Raw genomic sequence first — 17,718 nt, 5'->3', positions numbered from 1 at the left:
GTCCTCAGCTAAATTGCCAAGAAACAGGTCCTGTTTTTTCCACTGCTGCCTCTGCCCGTGCAGGGGCCCTGTCCCTGGGTTGTCTGCCAGCATGTCAGCGAGGGGAAACGCCGCTGTGAATTGTCTGTCGTTGCTGCAAAACCCAAGCTCCGGGCTGCTGTGCAGGGACACGCGGTGCAGCGCTGCTCACCACGCCGTTACTCACTCAAACACTGCCTGCCCCAGCCAGGCAGAGCCCTTGGCTCCAGGGATTTATTCCAGGGACACTGTTCTGGGAGCCTCTCGCTCCAGCCGCTGACCCCTGCCGCAGAATACCCACCTCCAGATGCAGAGTAAACAGCCTCCAACAACTAAGTAGGCCAGTAAATTGGGTAATGTGGTTACATTTGGTTTAGACCTGTTGGTGGAAATAACTGTCAGTAAAAGGCTTCAGATCTGGTCAGTCTTTTAAAACTGCCTGTTGCAAACTCCTGGAAGACACAAAGCATCTCTCCATTGCGAGGCAGTGCCCCCCAAGAAATTTCCAGTGGCGTGTAGTCCATGTGGAGTAGAGTCAGCTTCAGACTAACCAGCAAAAAAAATCCAGGATATTTTAATTACCCATAGCTGTTCAACCAGGTACCTGCTGCAGCAGAGGGACTGGTAATGTTTGTCCACTGCTGCCAGTTCCAGAACATCTTTTATGCTGAAAAAAATGGTTCATCATGCAGGTGATGGCTGGGAAGCTGGAGGAGAGGCAGGAGCAGGCTGTTCCCTGGCCATGGGTGCTCTGATGAGGCAGTGTTTGAGTGTGTAACAGCGATGTGCCGAGCCTCAGCTCTTCATCCTGCTCTGGAGCTTCTGTTTTGTCCCCACCAACCAAACCGTTGGTGTCGGTGTTCTCTCCTGTCTCCTGTTCCCCTAACTTTGCAACCACCAGTAATTGTTCTGGCAAGGACCTGGAAAAAGAGAAAAATTTACTGTTTTCCTCAGGCTCATAGCTTTTGAACTGGAGGCATGTCTTCTAAACAGTGCAACTCACTTCAAATGCTTTTTGCCTTTCATTTTATTATTGCTTGTCACGCAATGTTCTTTGAAAGCTTGCTCATATATTATCTGTTCCATTTTTTCCATTTTCCCTTTTTTTGCATGCTGTTCCTCCTGTTTCTTCCCTTCCTCCAATCCTCTGTTCCCGTGTGTAGACACAACGGCGACGACAGAACCGGCAGTTCACGGTTGGTATCACATTCCTGTTTATCTTATTTCTCAGCGCTGCTGAGTGGCAAGACAAGCCTGGGAAGGGGAGGCCAAAAAGGGAACTGGAGTCTTCAAGGGAAAACTGTGTTTCAGGTGGACTCATCTCATAAATACAACATGGGTTCTAAGGCTGGAAAGTCTGTCTGCTCTTGTCATTTCTGCTGTGAGCTCCCCAGGTGATCATCCTGGTGCCAGGCAAGCACAAGCCCCGTGGAAGTGGCATCCAGGTCCAGGCAATGCCAACTGAGTCTCCACCCATTGACTGAGAGAGTCGCTTTACACATGAAAAATATATAATTGTTTTTTGCTTTTTTCTTTTTTTTTTAGATTTTTGAGCATTTTTCTTGCATTTTGAGTTAGTTTTTAAGACAGGGTCTGCTGGCACAGGGCAGCACTGGGGATTCTGGGATGCTCCACAGAGGAGCGCTCGCCTCCAAGGTCAGCAGGGAAGTTTGCGTTATTACACTGCAGAAGGAGATTGGGAAAACAAATAGCAACACTTTCCTCTCAGCATAGCAGTCTAGCAAAGTAACCCTTCTCGTCTGCTCGAGGCAGTCTAGCTAACAGCTTGACAGCTTCCTGAGCTTCCTCCATTCCCCGGCGAGCCTACGTACGCGCTGCAGGCTGGAAATTGAGCATCCCATTTTTTTGGCACAAGCTTACTTTTCAGCTGAAGAACCAAAACCTTTGACAATTTTTAATTACAGCTAATCCACGTTGGACTTTGCTGTTCTAGTTTCTTTTAACTCCAATAAATTGACTGATTTTTTTTTACTGACAGAAATCCCTCGCACAGAGCACGCTGTTCTCCTGCCTGCTCCCCTTGAGGCGTCTTTCCTTATTTTTCTTTGTTCTGAGGATGCCATAAAAAGCCTGTTCTTAACTTGAGGACTTCCCCCCTCCATGGGGAGGATCACTGCCAGGGAGGTGGCCAGCTGAAATGACAACCTATCCCAGTCAAACGAGCTGCCACAAACTTTCCTGCCTTAAAACCAGCCAGTTTGTTCTGAATTCCCCCCTGCTTGCCCTTGTGGGGTGCTTTTCCCATGAAGACTCTGGATTTCTTTCCAAGCTTGTGTTGCTGGAGTGTGTATGGAGTATACCAGGTGTTTCTGTATGTTGGCCATTTGTTCTTTCTGATGTCCGATGGGAGTGAGCATGTCTGTGAATGACTAGAAATGCATGGGCATGAATACAGCCAAATGGATTTTCTCCAAAAACGATTTAAAATGAATTGGGGGAAGAAAAAAGAAAATAAACCAACCAAACAAAAAAACAAAAAACAAAACCAAAAACCAACCCAAAAAAGAGCTTGCTATCAAAGAAAATGGAATGTAAGGCCAGTGTGGAGCCAGCACAATGCTTCAATCGGGGAAGGAGGGTTTTGAGCCATTTGAAGTTTTGGAGTGTATCCTAGAGGACTGGGGGGAAGGAGTCCTGTGTGTGTGTGCATGTCCCAGCAGTAGCCAAGGCCCTGCCATTCCTGTTTCCTCACGGAATGGAGTTGACGGCAGCGATGCATGAGTGACCTAACGCACGAACGTTGTTAACTCTTTTGTTGAAAAATGAGAGCTTAACTGTGAATTTTCTGATGCACTCTCTCCTTTCTCTGCACTGTTCATTGCCAGAGCTCCAATAACAGCATGGTCATGGCCGGCAGGAAGGCTTGTGCTTCCGCTGCACCCCACGAAGCTGGGGTTTCCCAGCCTCAGCCCTCCTCCCTCTCCGTGTGCCCCCGTGGGGTCAGGGTGCCCGTGGGGCTGAAATCACAGGTCCCACTGTTTGAGCTGGAGTACGGGCAGAACTCAGTGGGGCCAGGAGTGTAACAGCCTGGAGTGTTACACTCAGTCTGGGGAGAAAGCGCTTTTTTCTGCCACGCCCTTTCAGTTTTCCTCCCTGCCGCCCTCCCCACCATAATCAATGTGCCAGTTTTTAATGTCCTGGCCCCTGTTGCCCCTGGGTGGCCAGAGAGCTCAGCCCTCACAAGGTGCTGGCCCTTGTGGAGCCCTCAGGTGAGACGCCCAGCTCATGTTTGCCCCTGATACAAGCAGGACATCTCTAAGCAGCCATGACCTTGGACACGCTGACTTTGTGTCCATTTTTTTCCAAATTCTGCCCTTACCCTGTTGTAAGCAGAGAGCTCTGAATGCTCAGAGTGATCCCCAGGATATGGGTGCTGTCCACACAGGTGCTTCAGGCTCTGTCCACCCCTCTGTCTGCCCAGCAATGGGGGGCTCAGGGCTGCTCCCCACTCCCCCAGCAAGGCAGGAACCAGGCAATGCTGCCTCAGCACAGGCAGAATTTCTGCTGATTCCCATGGAATGGTAGGGTTTTGAGCCATTTGGAAAAGCCTTCTCTAAAGCTGGCAAAGCAGGAAACCTGGAGTGAAGGTTAAAATAAGGAAAACACCCCAGTCACAAATGAAGAATGATAAGAAAATACTTGGCCCATAATGCAGCAGGTAAATTATTTTACAGGCTGGAAATCCTTCCCTGAAGGCCTGTGTGGGTTTTTAATTGTGGCCTTAGCAGGTTTGATACAAGAATAGGTAACACTATTGTGTTACACTCTTATTCCTTTTTCTGATAGTGCTCAGTCCCTGAAAATGAGTTTTGCTTGGCTGAAGCCAAAGCTGCACCAGAGCGCTGGCCACTCGTACATCCAGGTGCCACAGAAAAGGGCTCTCTACACTGCCATCACCAAGCAGCTCTGCTAGCCCAACTGCCTCCTTCCCTCTTGGAAATGCCCTACTTAAAAGTGCAGCTAATAGTGAATCCGTTCCTCAGTCTGTTTCACAGCTCCCATCCTTGGGGCGGTTGAATAAAACATCACAGCGCTGCCTGCGCGTGCCTGCGCGCGGCATGAAACGGAATCCCTAATTGCTTATTTAGAGCCTGAGATGGGAGAGAAATTGGCTTTTCCTGAAAAACTGGATCTAGCGTGGGAGCCCAGAGAAACCTAAATATACTCAGGGTGCCTGGTCCTTGTGTGAGCACCTTGCTGAGCTGCAGGACGCACTCACCACGCCGGCTCTGCCTGCCGAGGATTTATCATTGCCAGGGAAATGGAGCAGAGTGAAAAGTTCCCTTTCATTTCTCTGACAGGCGCAGTGGCAGACTTTGAGTTCATCCCCTCAGAAGTGAAAAGAAGGGGCTTTAGTGGCCAGTATGAAAGTTTAATGAGAAAAATCAAGAAGTAATTTACCACCTATTTAAATGCCTCACAACAGGTTTTGACACCGGCCGGTGGCATTTGTGAGTGTCCCAGGTGCAGGGAGAAACGGAATTGAGGAATTGTTGCAAATTTTATTCTGAAAAGGATTTTTTTTTCCTTCATAAAAAATGCAACACTGCCCTTTTTCATCAGTGAGAAAATGTAGTTCCTTAAAAGGGAACTCTCTACAGAAGCAATTTCGGAGAGAGTAAAGTTGAAGGGCTCCTCTGCCGAGTGCAGCTTTGCATGGCCAGTGGTTCTGTGAGTCAACTGTTGTATTTATAGATCATTTATAGGAAGAAGGCTCCTGAAAATCTGAATAGGACTCCCTGAAACCCAAGAGTGGCACACAAGCATATTTCCTGCTATTAATCTAAATGGCTTCCCACTTCAGGAGGTAATACCAACGTAGCTTCCTGGTGATTTGATGTATTTAAAAACCAGTTACTGAAAATGAGATTCATTTTTAAAGGGCAGTGTGTATATAAAAATACTCATATTGCTGCTCTGCAGTGGGGCCAAGTCTTTACATTGACCATGCTGCACTCACAGCTTGGCTATTTAACAGAGTCAGCTCTGGTAGCAGTCCATGAGCTGCAAATCCCAGGTTCCCCCATGCCCAGGGATGCAGGATCTCTTCATGGGAATTTTTTTTCTTTGCTTATGCGTTTGCTTTTAGTGGCCAGCAGGAAGAGTCCTGGAAGTGGCAGCCCACAGGGTAACATTGCCCCACCCCACATTCAGTAAGTCTGGGTGGCCTCCCGGCACTGGTTTGCCCTGTCACTGGTGCTGAGGTGTCCACCCCTGGAGATGCTCTGCCTGCAGACCCCAGCACTTCCTCAGACTCCCAAATAAGCAGAACTAATGCCCTCACAGACAGCGCTGGCTGCCTGATTGCTTTATAGCTCTGAGGACAGATGCTTTTCCCATAAATCCATCACATTTGGGCAAATGAAAAAAAGCCAGTTTGTTCGATAGTTTGGCAGAGGACACAGCCCGCAGCCTGCAAACAGGCCATGACATGCACTGCACAATATTCATATTCCGTCATTGGTAAATGTCCTGACTTGTCACCATGATCAAAACTAATTGGATTGGTTGCAAAATTGGAGGCAAGTTTTCCATTGCTCTCTGTGTGCAGGGCTGAAATCAGCCTGGACTAAATTGGGAAATTGTCCCCGTGACGGCCGAAAGGCAGAGTCTGGGGGCTCTGCATGCTGTTATGAGTGGTCTCAATGCCACGTTTCGTGTGCCAACAGTGTAGAGCGAGGAGCATTTCTGTCTGTAATAAAGGCCACCATTGCACTGGTGTCACACGATGGCTCTGCCCGCCCCGGCAGACGGTGGCAAGTGACTGACGCATTCTCTTTTTCCCCCTCAAGAAATTCATCCTCAGTTCTTAAGTGTGTTGTTTTTTGTCGCTTGAGAAACGCAGAGAAAAACGAGTCTGTTTTTACTTGTAAGGCTTTACTCAGTTGCCCAATTCGGCCGAGGAGCTGGACTATGGGGATCTCTCAGGTAAGGGCTAGTCCGTAGGTAACCCGCTGCTCTCCTTCGCTAGACACTGGTTCCACTCTGATTTCTGCATCTTGGCCATGTTGCATTGTGCAGTTGCTGTGGCGCAGCCATTCCCCCCATGCTCTTGCAGCTTGGAAGTGTGCTCCTTTCTGTTGGGGTTCTCCTCCCTTTTTTTTTTTTAATTTATTTTATTTTGGCACCCATTTCTGTGTGGCATCCTCGGGGCAGGAGGTGCGGGGCACCGAGGCCAACCATTGTGGTTCCCTCCTGGCTGGGATTTTTTGAACACTGAATTGGAGACCAGTTGAGTTGAATCTTTGTTAGTAAAACACTTGACTCTGCCGTGTTGTGTGAAACCCCCATAAAACAGGTGGCCAGCACTAACCCTTGGCTGCTCGGGGATTCCTCATCACACCAACATCAGATTGGCAGTAAAAAGGAGGTGGTTGTTTCATCTGTGAGGCCAAACCAAGTAAATGGTTCAAGCCTCTTTTTATCCACACTGGACTGAAAGGGGCATAAATGCATCCTCATGGCTGGTCCTTGCCAATTAGTGCTAATTGAGATTAAAGCATAACAGCATCTTCAGTGGATGCAGTTGGGTGCATTCAGAGCAGAGCCTGTACCAGTGGTACAAACCTAAATCTTTGTTTTTCATGTTTTCTTATAGAAATGCACCTGTATTTTTTTTTGTCCCCCCCTCCTTGCAGAGTATTCCTGCAGACTCCTGGTACCTGCTGCGCTCTGTGGCTGCATCCAGCCCCTCCAGGTGCACAGTCCTGGCCATAGGGCAGGAGCAGCCATTTGTCCCCCTGGGAAGAGCCCAGCCCAGGGGGTTGGAGCCCAGTGCTGTTCCTTTCCGGGGTTCAGCATGGAGCAAAAAAATATGTCAAAAAAACCCTGAGTCCTCATCTTATTCCTTCAAATGGTTCCCTCTTACCCAATCAAATCAGGAACGTCTCATCCCATAAGCCACTACAGGTGTGCTGTGGCCAAGAGGTCAGAAATGATGGATTCATTCTGGATGTTTTCTAACATTGAGCAATGCTAACAATTATTGTTGCAGGCCTGGGACAGATCCCATAGGTAAGATGCACCAGGGCTCTGGTGAAACATCCCTGAGTGGATGGGGGAAATTGTTTTGCTCTAAGTTCTTTTACTTTTTAAAGTTCTATTTTTAAGGAAAAATACACTTTTTGGTGAATGAAGAGAAGAACCTGAAAAAATTCCTCAAAGGAATTGTCCAGAATGGGTGTTTGCTCCCCAGCCTGTGCTGCCCAGAGGGGCTCACACCTTTTCCAGAGCACCCAGCTCAGTGTAGTCCTTTATCTGAGTCTGGAATAGAAGCCAAATTTCCCCCACCTCTACAGAACACAGGTCAGGCAGAGCCATGCCCACAGTGAGCACCTGTCGTGTGCTGCCAAGCAGCCTTTTGGAGCATCTGGTTTGCCTACTGATTTTTTTCCCTAAGAATTTCAAAATTTTGCTTGTTGCTCTTTAGGTTACTCCTGCCTGCCCAAAGGGTGGTTATTCCTGCTCAGGTGTGGTCAGGATCATACTGGGTCAGGTATGGGGGAGGCACTAGAGAGAGCCCCAGGCCCTTCTCTGCTACAGACAGAGTGGTCTCTGCCCCATAGCTTCAGGAGACTGAAACCAGGTCATGTTTTTGGCCCGGGGTCAGCACATGGGGGCTGCCAGAGGGGTGGTTCAGGTGAGTGCTGGAGCTCTCCGTCAGGAATGCCACCCTGAGCTCCAGGCAGAGCGGGCTCTGGGAGCCCTGGGCACCACCCTGGGGGATGCAGGGCACGAGCCCACCCCCACGGGGGAGCCTGGCGCGGCGGGCGTGGGGGCTGCTGCCGTGTTTGCTCAGTGTGCTGTTCCTTCCAGGTGCATCTGTCCCACCCACAGCTCCAACCGAGGCTCTGCCGACGGTGCAGTTCAGTAATGCATCCCTTGCCTTCCGCCCAGGTAGCGTGAGCGCAGAGCCGCGCTCGCTCTTCCCGGCCCAGCTCTGTGTGTCCCTGCCTCTCCTCTTGTTCCTCACGTCCTGAGCCCTGAGGGTACGGAGAGGGCTGGCTGGCACCTCTCAGTTCCTCGTTCCAGGCAGGCAGGGTTCCTGCAGCACCAGGGCAAACCTGAGCGTGTGTGTGTGTGTGTGTGTGTTGTGCACACCTGTGCACGCAGGTGCACACACACAGACACTGCCCTGGGCTCCAGGCACGGCGCTCCAGGGACCTGCCCCGACACTCCCCGAGCTCTCCAGGCTCTGCTCCAGAGCGTGGGCACCTCCTGTGAAGCAGGGAACCAAAACCGATCGGCGCCTTTGCAGAGGGGATGCTGGTGGATCGATGGCCACCGGCTGCCAGCGGGGCTCCCTTCTGCACAGAGGAGTGTGGAAGCAGCTCTGAGCTCTGCCATGGTGAGCACATTTATTCAAACAAAGCGCCTTATTTTTTATGAAGCGATGTTGAAATGGGTCGCTGAAGGGGAGCTTATTGATTGAAGAAGGATGAACTCCTCAAATTTCTCTGGTTTAAATTAGACCAAATTCAATTACGATACAACAGGCAGGTTAACGCTGCTCTTTAACAGCCCCTCAATAAATTTGAGGAGGGGTAGCCTGCTCCATGCCATGCTGTGGGAATGAATAATATTATTGCTCATCCTGTCATGGACAGGCAGTGATTTCTGTCCTCCCATGTCGTGGCTAAGTGCTTTATAGTGTTCACAGACTAACGGCAGCCTGCTCTTCCACCAGCACTCCCTGCCAAGTCCAACCTCTAGTGCTGCTCCATCATTTCAAAAACTTCATTCCACAAAAGAATTGACCTCAGATTCATTTGGGAGGTGTCAGTGCAGTCCTGATGTTTCCTACCTCCAGGGAAGAGGAATAATTGGCTCACCAGGTTTTCAGGAGTGCTCAAGTGACTTAAGGCCATTAAGCACCCAAATTGTGACCTGTGGGATCTTCAGGCATACTGATGTGATAATCATTTAATAAATGAAACTGCCAGATTTAGAAGGGATCACTTATTTAGGAATTCTTCAAAGCTGTTGGCATAGGTTTCCTCTCCCCTGTGGTGATACAGATGTTACCTGCACATCTGGGAGGCTCAGGAGTGGCAGTGGGGTCAGTGTATATAAGCTTGCTCCTGCCCACAAGTTCAGCCCGCACTGCCCAATGTCAGGAGCTTGACATTCATTTTCACCCAGAAATAGAAGTTAAATTTTTGTGCAAGTGCAGCAATATATCCTGCTGTGCCAAAAATAATGTCTTAACTACATTTTCATAAAAATCTCCCTCTGTTCTCTGCTTTTACAGCAGAAATGCACATAGAGGAAGGTCAGGGCTGTCCAGAGGTGCCCCAGAATGTTGCAGTTGGGTTACAGAATGAAGCTGGAGCGGGGTGAGGAGGAAGGACAGGAGTCAGGAGCACCACACAGCAGGGGTTCCATAAAACCTGGGCTTTGCCACACCACAGCAGGACAGGCTGCATCTCCCAGGGCTGCCTTTGCTCCACACCTCTGGCACTGAGCCGAGGTGGGCTGGGGAGGGTGCTGGAGCACAGCAGCGATGTCAGGAGCCGTGCCAGCCGGCTCGTCCCGGCTGCAGGAGGTCCTGGAAGGAGCTGCTGCCCCTGGGCACCCGAGGGGTGCAGAGTGCCCTTCCCAGCCCTCGTGTGTGCAGAGGGCTCCCGTCAGCAAGGTGAGGCCAAAGCCGCCGCTCGAGCCTCGCGGGACCCGCTGCTGGCAGCGTGGGGAGCACTGCAGGTAAACGTGGGGTGGTCTGACCCAAATAGGTCTGAAGCTGTTAGTGTGGGTGGAAAGGAGATTGAAAATACGGGCAGCCTGGTCCAAGCCAGTCTTGCTTTACTCTTGAGATGCTGCTGCTGACAAAAAGTGGAATATTCATAGGTGCATCTATATTTAAAGCCTCGTTAAAATGGAATTGAGAAGTTGGGAGCAGTCTTCCCTCTGCTAAACTCAGTGTAAGCACTGACCCAGACTGTCAGAGTGCTGCTCTTACCACCACCAGCATTTTTCTTGAGAGCCCACAGAAAGCTGGTTTAGCACTTACATTGGCAGAAATGATAGAAACCTGGAGATCATTAGAACATTCACTTTCTAAGAGAGTCCCTCAAAGCCCCCATAGCTGAGTGAGTCACAGATGATGATGATCAATACTCAGATGGACAATCCCCAGCTCAGCATCTGCTCCGTACGGCTCCTAACCTCTGGAATTAGTTCCTTAGTTCTGTGATGAGTAGGAAGCAGTCCCAAACCCCTTTCTCTCCTGTCTGTGTGCTGTTTGCTGAGCCGCACTTTTTGTTTAAAGGAAAACTTCAAGGTTGCCATTCCAGCAGTGTAATCACTATTTTGATGATTACACGAGCAGTTGGCAAAAATAATCAGCAAAAATAAATTTCAAGCTACCCAAGTCTCTTCCTGGCCACCCTAGAAGAGACTGGAGCACTGCTGCTGCTGTACAGTGACCTGCACCACGGACAGACAGGCCCAGTGCTGCATCCCATGAAACCCTGGCATCCCCTGTGGCGGGGCACAGCCATGCCAGTCCCTTGGGGGAGCAGCACAGCACGTGGGAAGACAAATTGATTTTTTTTCCTGCACGAGTTCAGCTCTGGCAAGTGGATTGTACTTGGAAAACCGCTGCAGTTTTCCTTTAAGGTGCTTTGGTGCCAAGCAAAGCATCGATCCAAAAACGGTTCAGCCAAGGTGCACCGTAGCTGCAGAGTAGCCCTGAGGGGGCATGTTGCTGACAACATGCTGTGATGTCTCTGCCTTCCCTGCCCTTCCCTCCTTCTTTCTGCCCCACCCACAAAAATTCGCAAGCAAACCCAAAACAAAACCCTAGTAGGAAAATTCCTGATGATTCGCTGGAGAGGCCAGGATCCAGCTTGCTCCAATATATATTAACATCCTAATGGGAAAGCTCTGCATGTATACATTTACTGCACCCTGACAAGAGGGAATTAAATGTCAGAAGGATTTGTAGCATCTGTAATTGAATTGGTGCTGAGAAAAGCAAATCTTGAGGAAGAATAACATATTAGGATTAGCAAATAATGTGGCATTTTGTCAGTTCCTGCCATCTCAACTGTTCCCTCTTCAGCAATAAAGTTGTGATTTCTGGTTTAATCAGAGATAGGAGGCGGGAATAGCTTGGGTGAATTGGAGACAGCATTTAAAGCAGATTCCAGTTGTTAAGGTCAAGTCTCTCTTTGGCTTTGGGGAATTATTCCTTGTTCCATAGACCTGACACTTTGTTAATTACCAAAGAAATAGCAAGGGACAGGGTGTGGAGGGGCTGCTCCTGTGCTGGTGGCACACAGACAGGTTTGCTGGGAGCAGTGGCAGAGTCGCTGGCAGTGGGTCTGGGCTTTGCCATGCCTGCAGGCAGAGCTCTGGGTGCTGGGTCATGCTGCCAGAGCATGCGGGGTTGATGAGGGGCTGGAGGCAAGGAGAGGAGATGCTGCAGGAGGAATGTTTTAGGCCATGTGCAAGCTTGAAGATGTATTTAGCCACGTGTATAACAGCGTTCTTGGGGCTGGCACCTCGCAGGGGTCTTCCTTAAGAGGAGCAATTGAGCAAACCTGGCAAGGCTTTAGGCCAAAGTCCCTTCTCAGGGGAACCCTCGCTCCCTGCTCTTGGCACGGTGCCATGCAAAGGGAGGACAAGAGGGATGTGTCAGGCACAGGGCTCTGGCACAGCCCTGTCTCCATGCAGTGGGACGGTGTGGAGGCTGCCGCCGCCAGCACGAACACGCGGCTTCGTCTTTCCACAACCTTAATTTATGATGATGAAGAAAAAATGCCTCTTGATGCAAAATCCTGCTGGAAGCACATTACAGAGCCGTAACTCAGCATGTTTATGCCCCTCAGCTGTTCCAGATGTCAGCAAGGCACTCATCCGCCCAGGCTGGGATGCTGCTGGCTGCTCCGAAAGCAACCGAGCGGAACTGGGTGCAAAGTTTCTAAAAAAATAAGAAAAAAATGGAGTGAAGCGTGCCTAAAGCAGCTGCTCCAGCAGATGAGCCAGTTTAGCTGCTTTGCAGAAAGCAGGTTCACAGAGGCCAGATCAGCCAAGCTGGAGTGGAGTGGGGGCTCCCAGGATGCCTGGTGTGACTGGTTTTTCCCAGCTGCCACCCTGGGCAAGCAGCAGATCCTGTGTCTGGGCACGGGATCAGCTCAACACCCCATGAGTGTCCATGGGCACCTTTCCCTCAGCATGCAGGGATGTTCAGCTTGCCACAGAGCAGATGCTGGGAAGTGATCACAGCATGATCTGTTCCCGCTGGAGATGAGACAGAAGGTTCCCCTTTGCTGTGCTCTTGGTTTGCAGGGGAATAATCTTTTTTGGCTGCAGTTTTTACCTTATCAGCCAAGCTGCTGGAAGGGTCTCCACAGTGTCTCTCACCACACCCCAGCTCATCCCAGCATCTTGCTGCCCACACTGGGGCTCCTGCTCTCAGAGGTTACTCAAAGGGGCTTTTTTTCTTAAATTGTTTTAATTAAAAGGCGCTTTATGGTGCTCTTGGTCCCCAGTTATTTACTTGGGTCCCTCAGTCCTTAATCTTGGAGCAGAATTGGAAATATCGATAGAAAGCGTAAATCCCAGCTGCTGCTCGAAAGCTTTGTATCAGGTCTCAGCTCAAAAGAGCCCCATTACCTTTAGCTGTCACGGATCTGTACGCTTGATCGATAAACTTCAAATATTATTAGAGGTGGAGGCTTCAGAGATTTGCTCTGTTCTTTGGAGGGAGACGGAGATAAATCTTTCTTAAAAATTGACTTGCATTTGCTCTCTCAGTCGTCCTGGCAAAACGCATTTCTCCGAGGTGTCCAGGCAGGCGCAGGCAGGGCAGATTTATGGGCCATGTGCTTCTTGTAGTGAAAGATTTAAATGGTAAATCCTTCACATATGACTTCACAAATCATGTAAAGTTAAAAGATTTTTACCGTTTCTGTTGCTGCTGTGCTTAAATTGTAAGGTATGGCCAGTAAATCATTTTAATAGAGGTGTCGCGCTTGACTCACTAAAAAAAAGAGACAATGGTTTAGCTTCTATTCCAAAATGTTAATGTATTAATCAGCGGGAGAATAATTGTTTTTTACTGCGTTATAAATCTCAGTTGCCATTAGGATTGCAGCGAGGGTTGATGTAGCTGCGTTCTTAAATTAAAATTGTTTACACTGCTATACATTCATTTTACATGGCCATAGCTCATCCGGGGTTCATTCCGGAGCTGTTCCTCCGCCACATCAGTCATCCCTCTCGCAGGTGACGGCATCCCGAGGGAGAGGTGCTTCTGAAAGGAAACTAATTGTGTGGTGAGGAGTTAAATAAACGCAGTAAAGCAGTCGGAGGCACTGTACAGTTACTGCTTACTGTGGGCCTCGGACTGGGCGTTAGCTTTTGGGTCAGGAGGGCTGTGTGCTTGTGGGTTGCATTGGACAGTAAAGGTGAGGGTTCATGGTGGAACCCAGTTCACATGGGGCAGAGGATGGTTGTAAACACATTTTCCATGCTGGGTGGGTTGGGTTTTGGGCAAGGAGTGTTTTGGGAAGTTGAAATGTTTTCAACAGGGCACTCGTTAATGACATTTCTCAGAGCTAATGATTAATATTCCCATGTTGTACTGCTCTTCTCCGTGCCCCATCCGCCAAGAAGGCTGAGATTTGGGGAGCACTATAGGGAAATTTCCCAAAATAGATCCCCACCAACAACTCCATGTGCCCTTCCTCCCCTCTCCCAGCTGTCTCCCCCGTGCGTAGTCGTAGTGCTGCTGCTTTTAGCGGAAAACACCTCGCGAGTCGAGCCGCCAGATCAGTTCGGCTCCGGAGAAAGCTCCTCTGCCTGAACTCATCTGTCTAGTTAGCTCCGTGCTTCACCCCTGCTCCTCTGGAGAGCCCGAGGGCAGCTCTTCCCATCCTGAGAGCAGCTGCAGCCAGAGCCTGCCGAGAGCATGGTGGTGAGTCCCCAATCCTTATTCCTCTTCTGATCTCAACAGATTCCCGCGCAGGTGAGGAAGGGGCCATACGGAGCGTGGACCATGCCGTGGTTGGTGGCGTCGTGGCCGTCGTCGTCTTTGCGATGCTTTGCCTGCTCATCATTTTAGGGCGATATTTTGCCAGACATAAAGGTAAGACAGAGGCCAAAGCTGGAGGATGAAAGGCCAGGCTCGTGTGTCCCCTCAGTCATGGTGTTGTCACGTCTGATGGGACACACCCCCCAGTTTCTCTCCCAGCAGCACTTTTTGTTTCCTTTGTTGATCGCTCCCTCAGCACCACACCAAGACCCCCGAGGAGTCACGCAGCCTCCACTTCCCTTGCAGGTACATACTTCACTCACGAAGCCAAAGGAGCAGATGATGCGGCCGACGCAGACACAGCCATCATCAACGCAGAGGGGGGACAAAACAACTCCGAGGAAAAGAAAGAGTACTTCATCTAGAGCAGCCTTGGTTCCCATGAGGTGTCCAACTGTGGACGGTTACTACTGGCCCTATTTAAACGCTACAAAGACAAAGTGATCTTGGAAGTTGCAACCAGCTTGTGTCTTTTTTTTTTAAGGAAAAAAAAGCAAATGGGTGGAGAGCGGTGAGGCCGGGAAGGTCTGGGATTTGCTGTGTAAAAATATTCCTCGTAAAGTACACTCTGCTGTTTGACACCTCAGTTCGTTTGGGTTTTCTTTTTTTGGCCAAGTCCAGCTTGGATTTAGTTTAGTGAAGTCATTTGCAGAAGATTCTGTGCCTTGTTTAATTTCTGTTCGTTCGGGTCGGGGGGAGGCTGGGAAGAAGAGGGGCTTCTGTGCGTTAGTTCCCTTCGGGTTTCTGTGGCTCTTCGTTTCCCCTTTCCTGTTTCTGGAGTTGCCAGCTGGGACCCCGTGGAGTAGGTGCGTTTCTCTGAAGGTGTTTCCCCTTTTTTCTCTTCACCGGTTTCCGTTCAGAACTCGAGCTCATCGGAGGAGAACCAGCACATTTTAGATGCGTAGTTTGCAGTTCAGTGTGCCCATGTCCCGTTCCCCTGTTGCCGTCAGGGCTCGGATAACACCCCCCAAGCCCCCTTTTGTGGCTGTTTCAGGTGCTTTCGATGGTGGCGGCTGGGAAATGGGCTGGAGCTCGGCAGAGGCGCTGCTTGGCCGTGGGGATGCAGGAGCAGGGTCCTTGCTGGGCAGGCAGAGCCCTCCTGGATGCAGGGGCTTCTCCTCATCCTCTCCCCGCTTGGCGGCCATGGATTGAGCAGGTAAAGCCCCTCTGACGTGTGAGCCCAGACCTGGAGAGCGGCTGGATGAACAAAACTGCCTTTTTTTTCTACCTGCTGAGTAAAACGCGGGAATTTGTGTTGAAACGAGCGTGCTAATGACCACTAAAGCCATAGGTGCACAGGAGACTCTGGCTCAATTGGAATTGTAAGCGACAGGTAGCAAACCGCAGCGGGAAGACGGTATAAAGTTATATATGCTGACTTTTTTTTGGTGAGTAATCATGGATTTCGAGCGATACTTTTTTATTGTGTTTATGTGGCAAATGTATCTGATTTATTTAAGGAAAGCATTAATCTTAGTGTCAGGTTTGGGGATTTTTTTACGGGTTTCGGGTGGGGGGGGCCATTTTCATGCGTTTGTTTTTTAATTGCTGGTTTTTGGCAGAACCATTACAGTGTGGGATTCCTTTGGGAACGGGGCGGCCCGGCGCAGCACGCGGGCCCGTTCCCCAGCAGTATTCCGTCTTTCCCCCTCTCCACGAGCAGAACCTCGCGGAAAAAACACCCATTTTTCCGAGCAGCTTTTGTCGAGCGCAGCTCTTTCCTGAGCCCTCAGCACCATTGCCAAACCCCATCGCGGTGAGAAGCAGCCAGGCTGGAGCCAGGGGCTCCGCGGCCCGGCGGCGGCGGCACGGGACGGGCATCCTGGCCTTGAGCAGCCCATATTTGTTTGGAAGTGTACCGTAGTGCAGTGTTACCGATGTAACTTTGACTTACAATGTTGACATGTCTCAGGTTCATGTGTTTGATTGGTGTTTTCCGTCTCAGGTAGATTGCAAAATTTCGGCCCCACGCATTGGAAAAATAAAAAATAAAAAAAAAATCACACACATAAAAACAGGAGAAAAAACAGGAAATTATTAATTTTAGTTGTATATCGGTTTATGTATTTTTTCTTCAGTATACAGTGCACTGTTGAAATGTATTGTTGAGTATTACTTTGTACAGCTTTAGATCATTAGGACTTTGAAGCGTGAAGAAAGAACAACCTTGTTTAAAGGAGGATCACAAATGAAGAACGCAGAACTGATGATAAACAACCTTGTTCTTTATTTACCCGGCCTTTTTATTTTTTCCCCTTAGGCCAGTTCTGTTTTAAGGTGTCCATGGAAGATGTTACAGTGTAAGAAAATACATATCCATCTGTTCCCATTCACATTTTGTATTGGTTCATGTATCCCATTTTTACAAAGGAAAAGAAGTACTATAAAATATCTGTCTTCTTAATAAAAAAAAGTTAATGTTACAAAACTAGACCTTGTTTTGCACTCTTTTTCCCAGCTGTTACTGAGTCCACTTTTGGAGCTCCAGCAGTAACATGGGCAGGAGGAGCTGGGGCTGAGCAGGTCACACCAAACACTAGGATAAAAGGAGTTAAACCTGATGCATTGAACCTGCATATAATATAGAGCAGATGTCATAAGCTTCTTGTTTATAATTGCTAAATTATTTTATTTAAGGAGTAATGCCTTGGAGAAAATTGATCTGACACCAGGCTGGGGTAGGTCAGTACACAAGTTCTTAATAGCAAATATTTACATCCTCCCTTGGAAGGTAAGTGTTGAAATACACGAGTTTCTTTGCCCTGCTCTTGTCTCCCATTCCGTCCTGGTGCTGCCGGCTTTCCTGGCAGGTGTCTGTGGAGCACGTGGCATTTCCAGGGAGTGACACCGATGTCCAGACGCGCGGCTCCTGCAGCCGCCGCTGCTGGAAGGATCCTGGGGCTCCGCTCAGCCTCGGGCAGCCAGCTCTCCCCCTCCTGCCTTCCCCCCACCACAGCCCCCAGCCCGGGCTGCGAGGCAGCTGCAGCACTGAAATTAGAATCATTAATCTTTTATGTTTTGCACAAAGGATGAGGAGGAAGACAATTGCTTTTTGAGGAGATCGCACCGAGAACAGCCGTGCAGAAATCAGCGTGCTTGGCCCCCGAGGGGCCGTGCAGACCCAGGTGTGTGTGCCAGACCAAGGCCACTGTCCAGCTCTTGAGCACTCGGGGCATCTCATGGTTATGTCACAGATAACGTTTTTCTGAGAAAAATCATGACACTGAGGGAAAAACCCTAGAGCAGAGCCAAAAAAGCAGCTCGCTCTTTTCTTACCTGAAATGAGCAGAGCAGCTTTGATGGTTTCCATGGCTATTGCAATTATTTCAGTGCAGAAGAGGTTTGTGGCTGATGCCAGCTCACGATGGTTTTCTCCTTAAGCCAGCACTAATTGTGTCTCACACTTGTGGTGTCTGTAATTTATCCTCTCAGGGGTCCACGTCTTTCAGGGTTTTGAGGTTATTTAGTGGTGCTTTTCTTCTCATTGAACCTAAACACTCTGGTCCTTTGCTTTTCTGGCCCTACACAGGCATTACAAGTAGGTGGCAGGAAACTGTACCTGTAACATGCAGGATCCAGGTACCTGATGAAACCCTTTGCATTAACTTCTCAGACACTGAGATACAAAGAATTTGGATGGGGAA

The 17,718-nt window shown here is 49.4% G+C and overlaps 1 protein-coding gene across 1 annotated transcript in view; it reads left to right on the top strand.

Annotated features, from left to right (window-relative positions):
• The window catches only part of CADM1 (cell adhesion molecule 1), a 132,316-nt gene extending 115,809 nt beyond the window's left edge, over positions 1 to 16,507 (top strand). The window contains exons 10-14 of the mRNA XM_039721755.1: positions 1,182 to 1,214; positions 5,914 to 5,967; positions 7,855 to 7,935; positions 13,997 to 14,128; positions 14,321 to 16,507. Coding sequence (XP_039577689.1) covers positions 1,182 to 1,214; positions 5,914 to 5,967; positions 7,855 to 7,935; positions 13,997 to 14,128; positions 14,321 to 14,439 — 419 coding nt within the window. The 3' untranslated portion in view covers positions 14,440 to 16,507. The remainder of the gene's footprint in view (positions 1 to 1,181; positions 1,215 to 5,913; positions 5,968 to 7,854; positions 7,936 to 13,996; positions 14,129 to 14,320) is intronic.
• The last annotated feature ends 1,211 nt before the right edge of the window (positions 16,508 to 17,718 follow it).

The sequence above is a fragment of the Passer montanus genome, unplaced genomic scaffold (genome assembly GCF_014805655.1).
Source record: "Passer montanus isolate IOZ18808 unplaced genomic scaffold, ASM1480565v1 scaffold47, whole genome shotgun sequence".
NCBI classification, from domain to species: domain Eukaryota; kingdom Metazoa; phylum Chordata; class Aves; order Passeriformes; family Passeridae; genus Passer; species Passer montanus.
The sequence above is the reverse complement of the archived record's forward strand: the minus strand, read 5'-3'. Positions and strand labels throughout refer to the sequence as shown.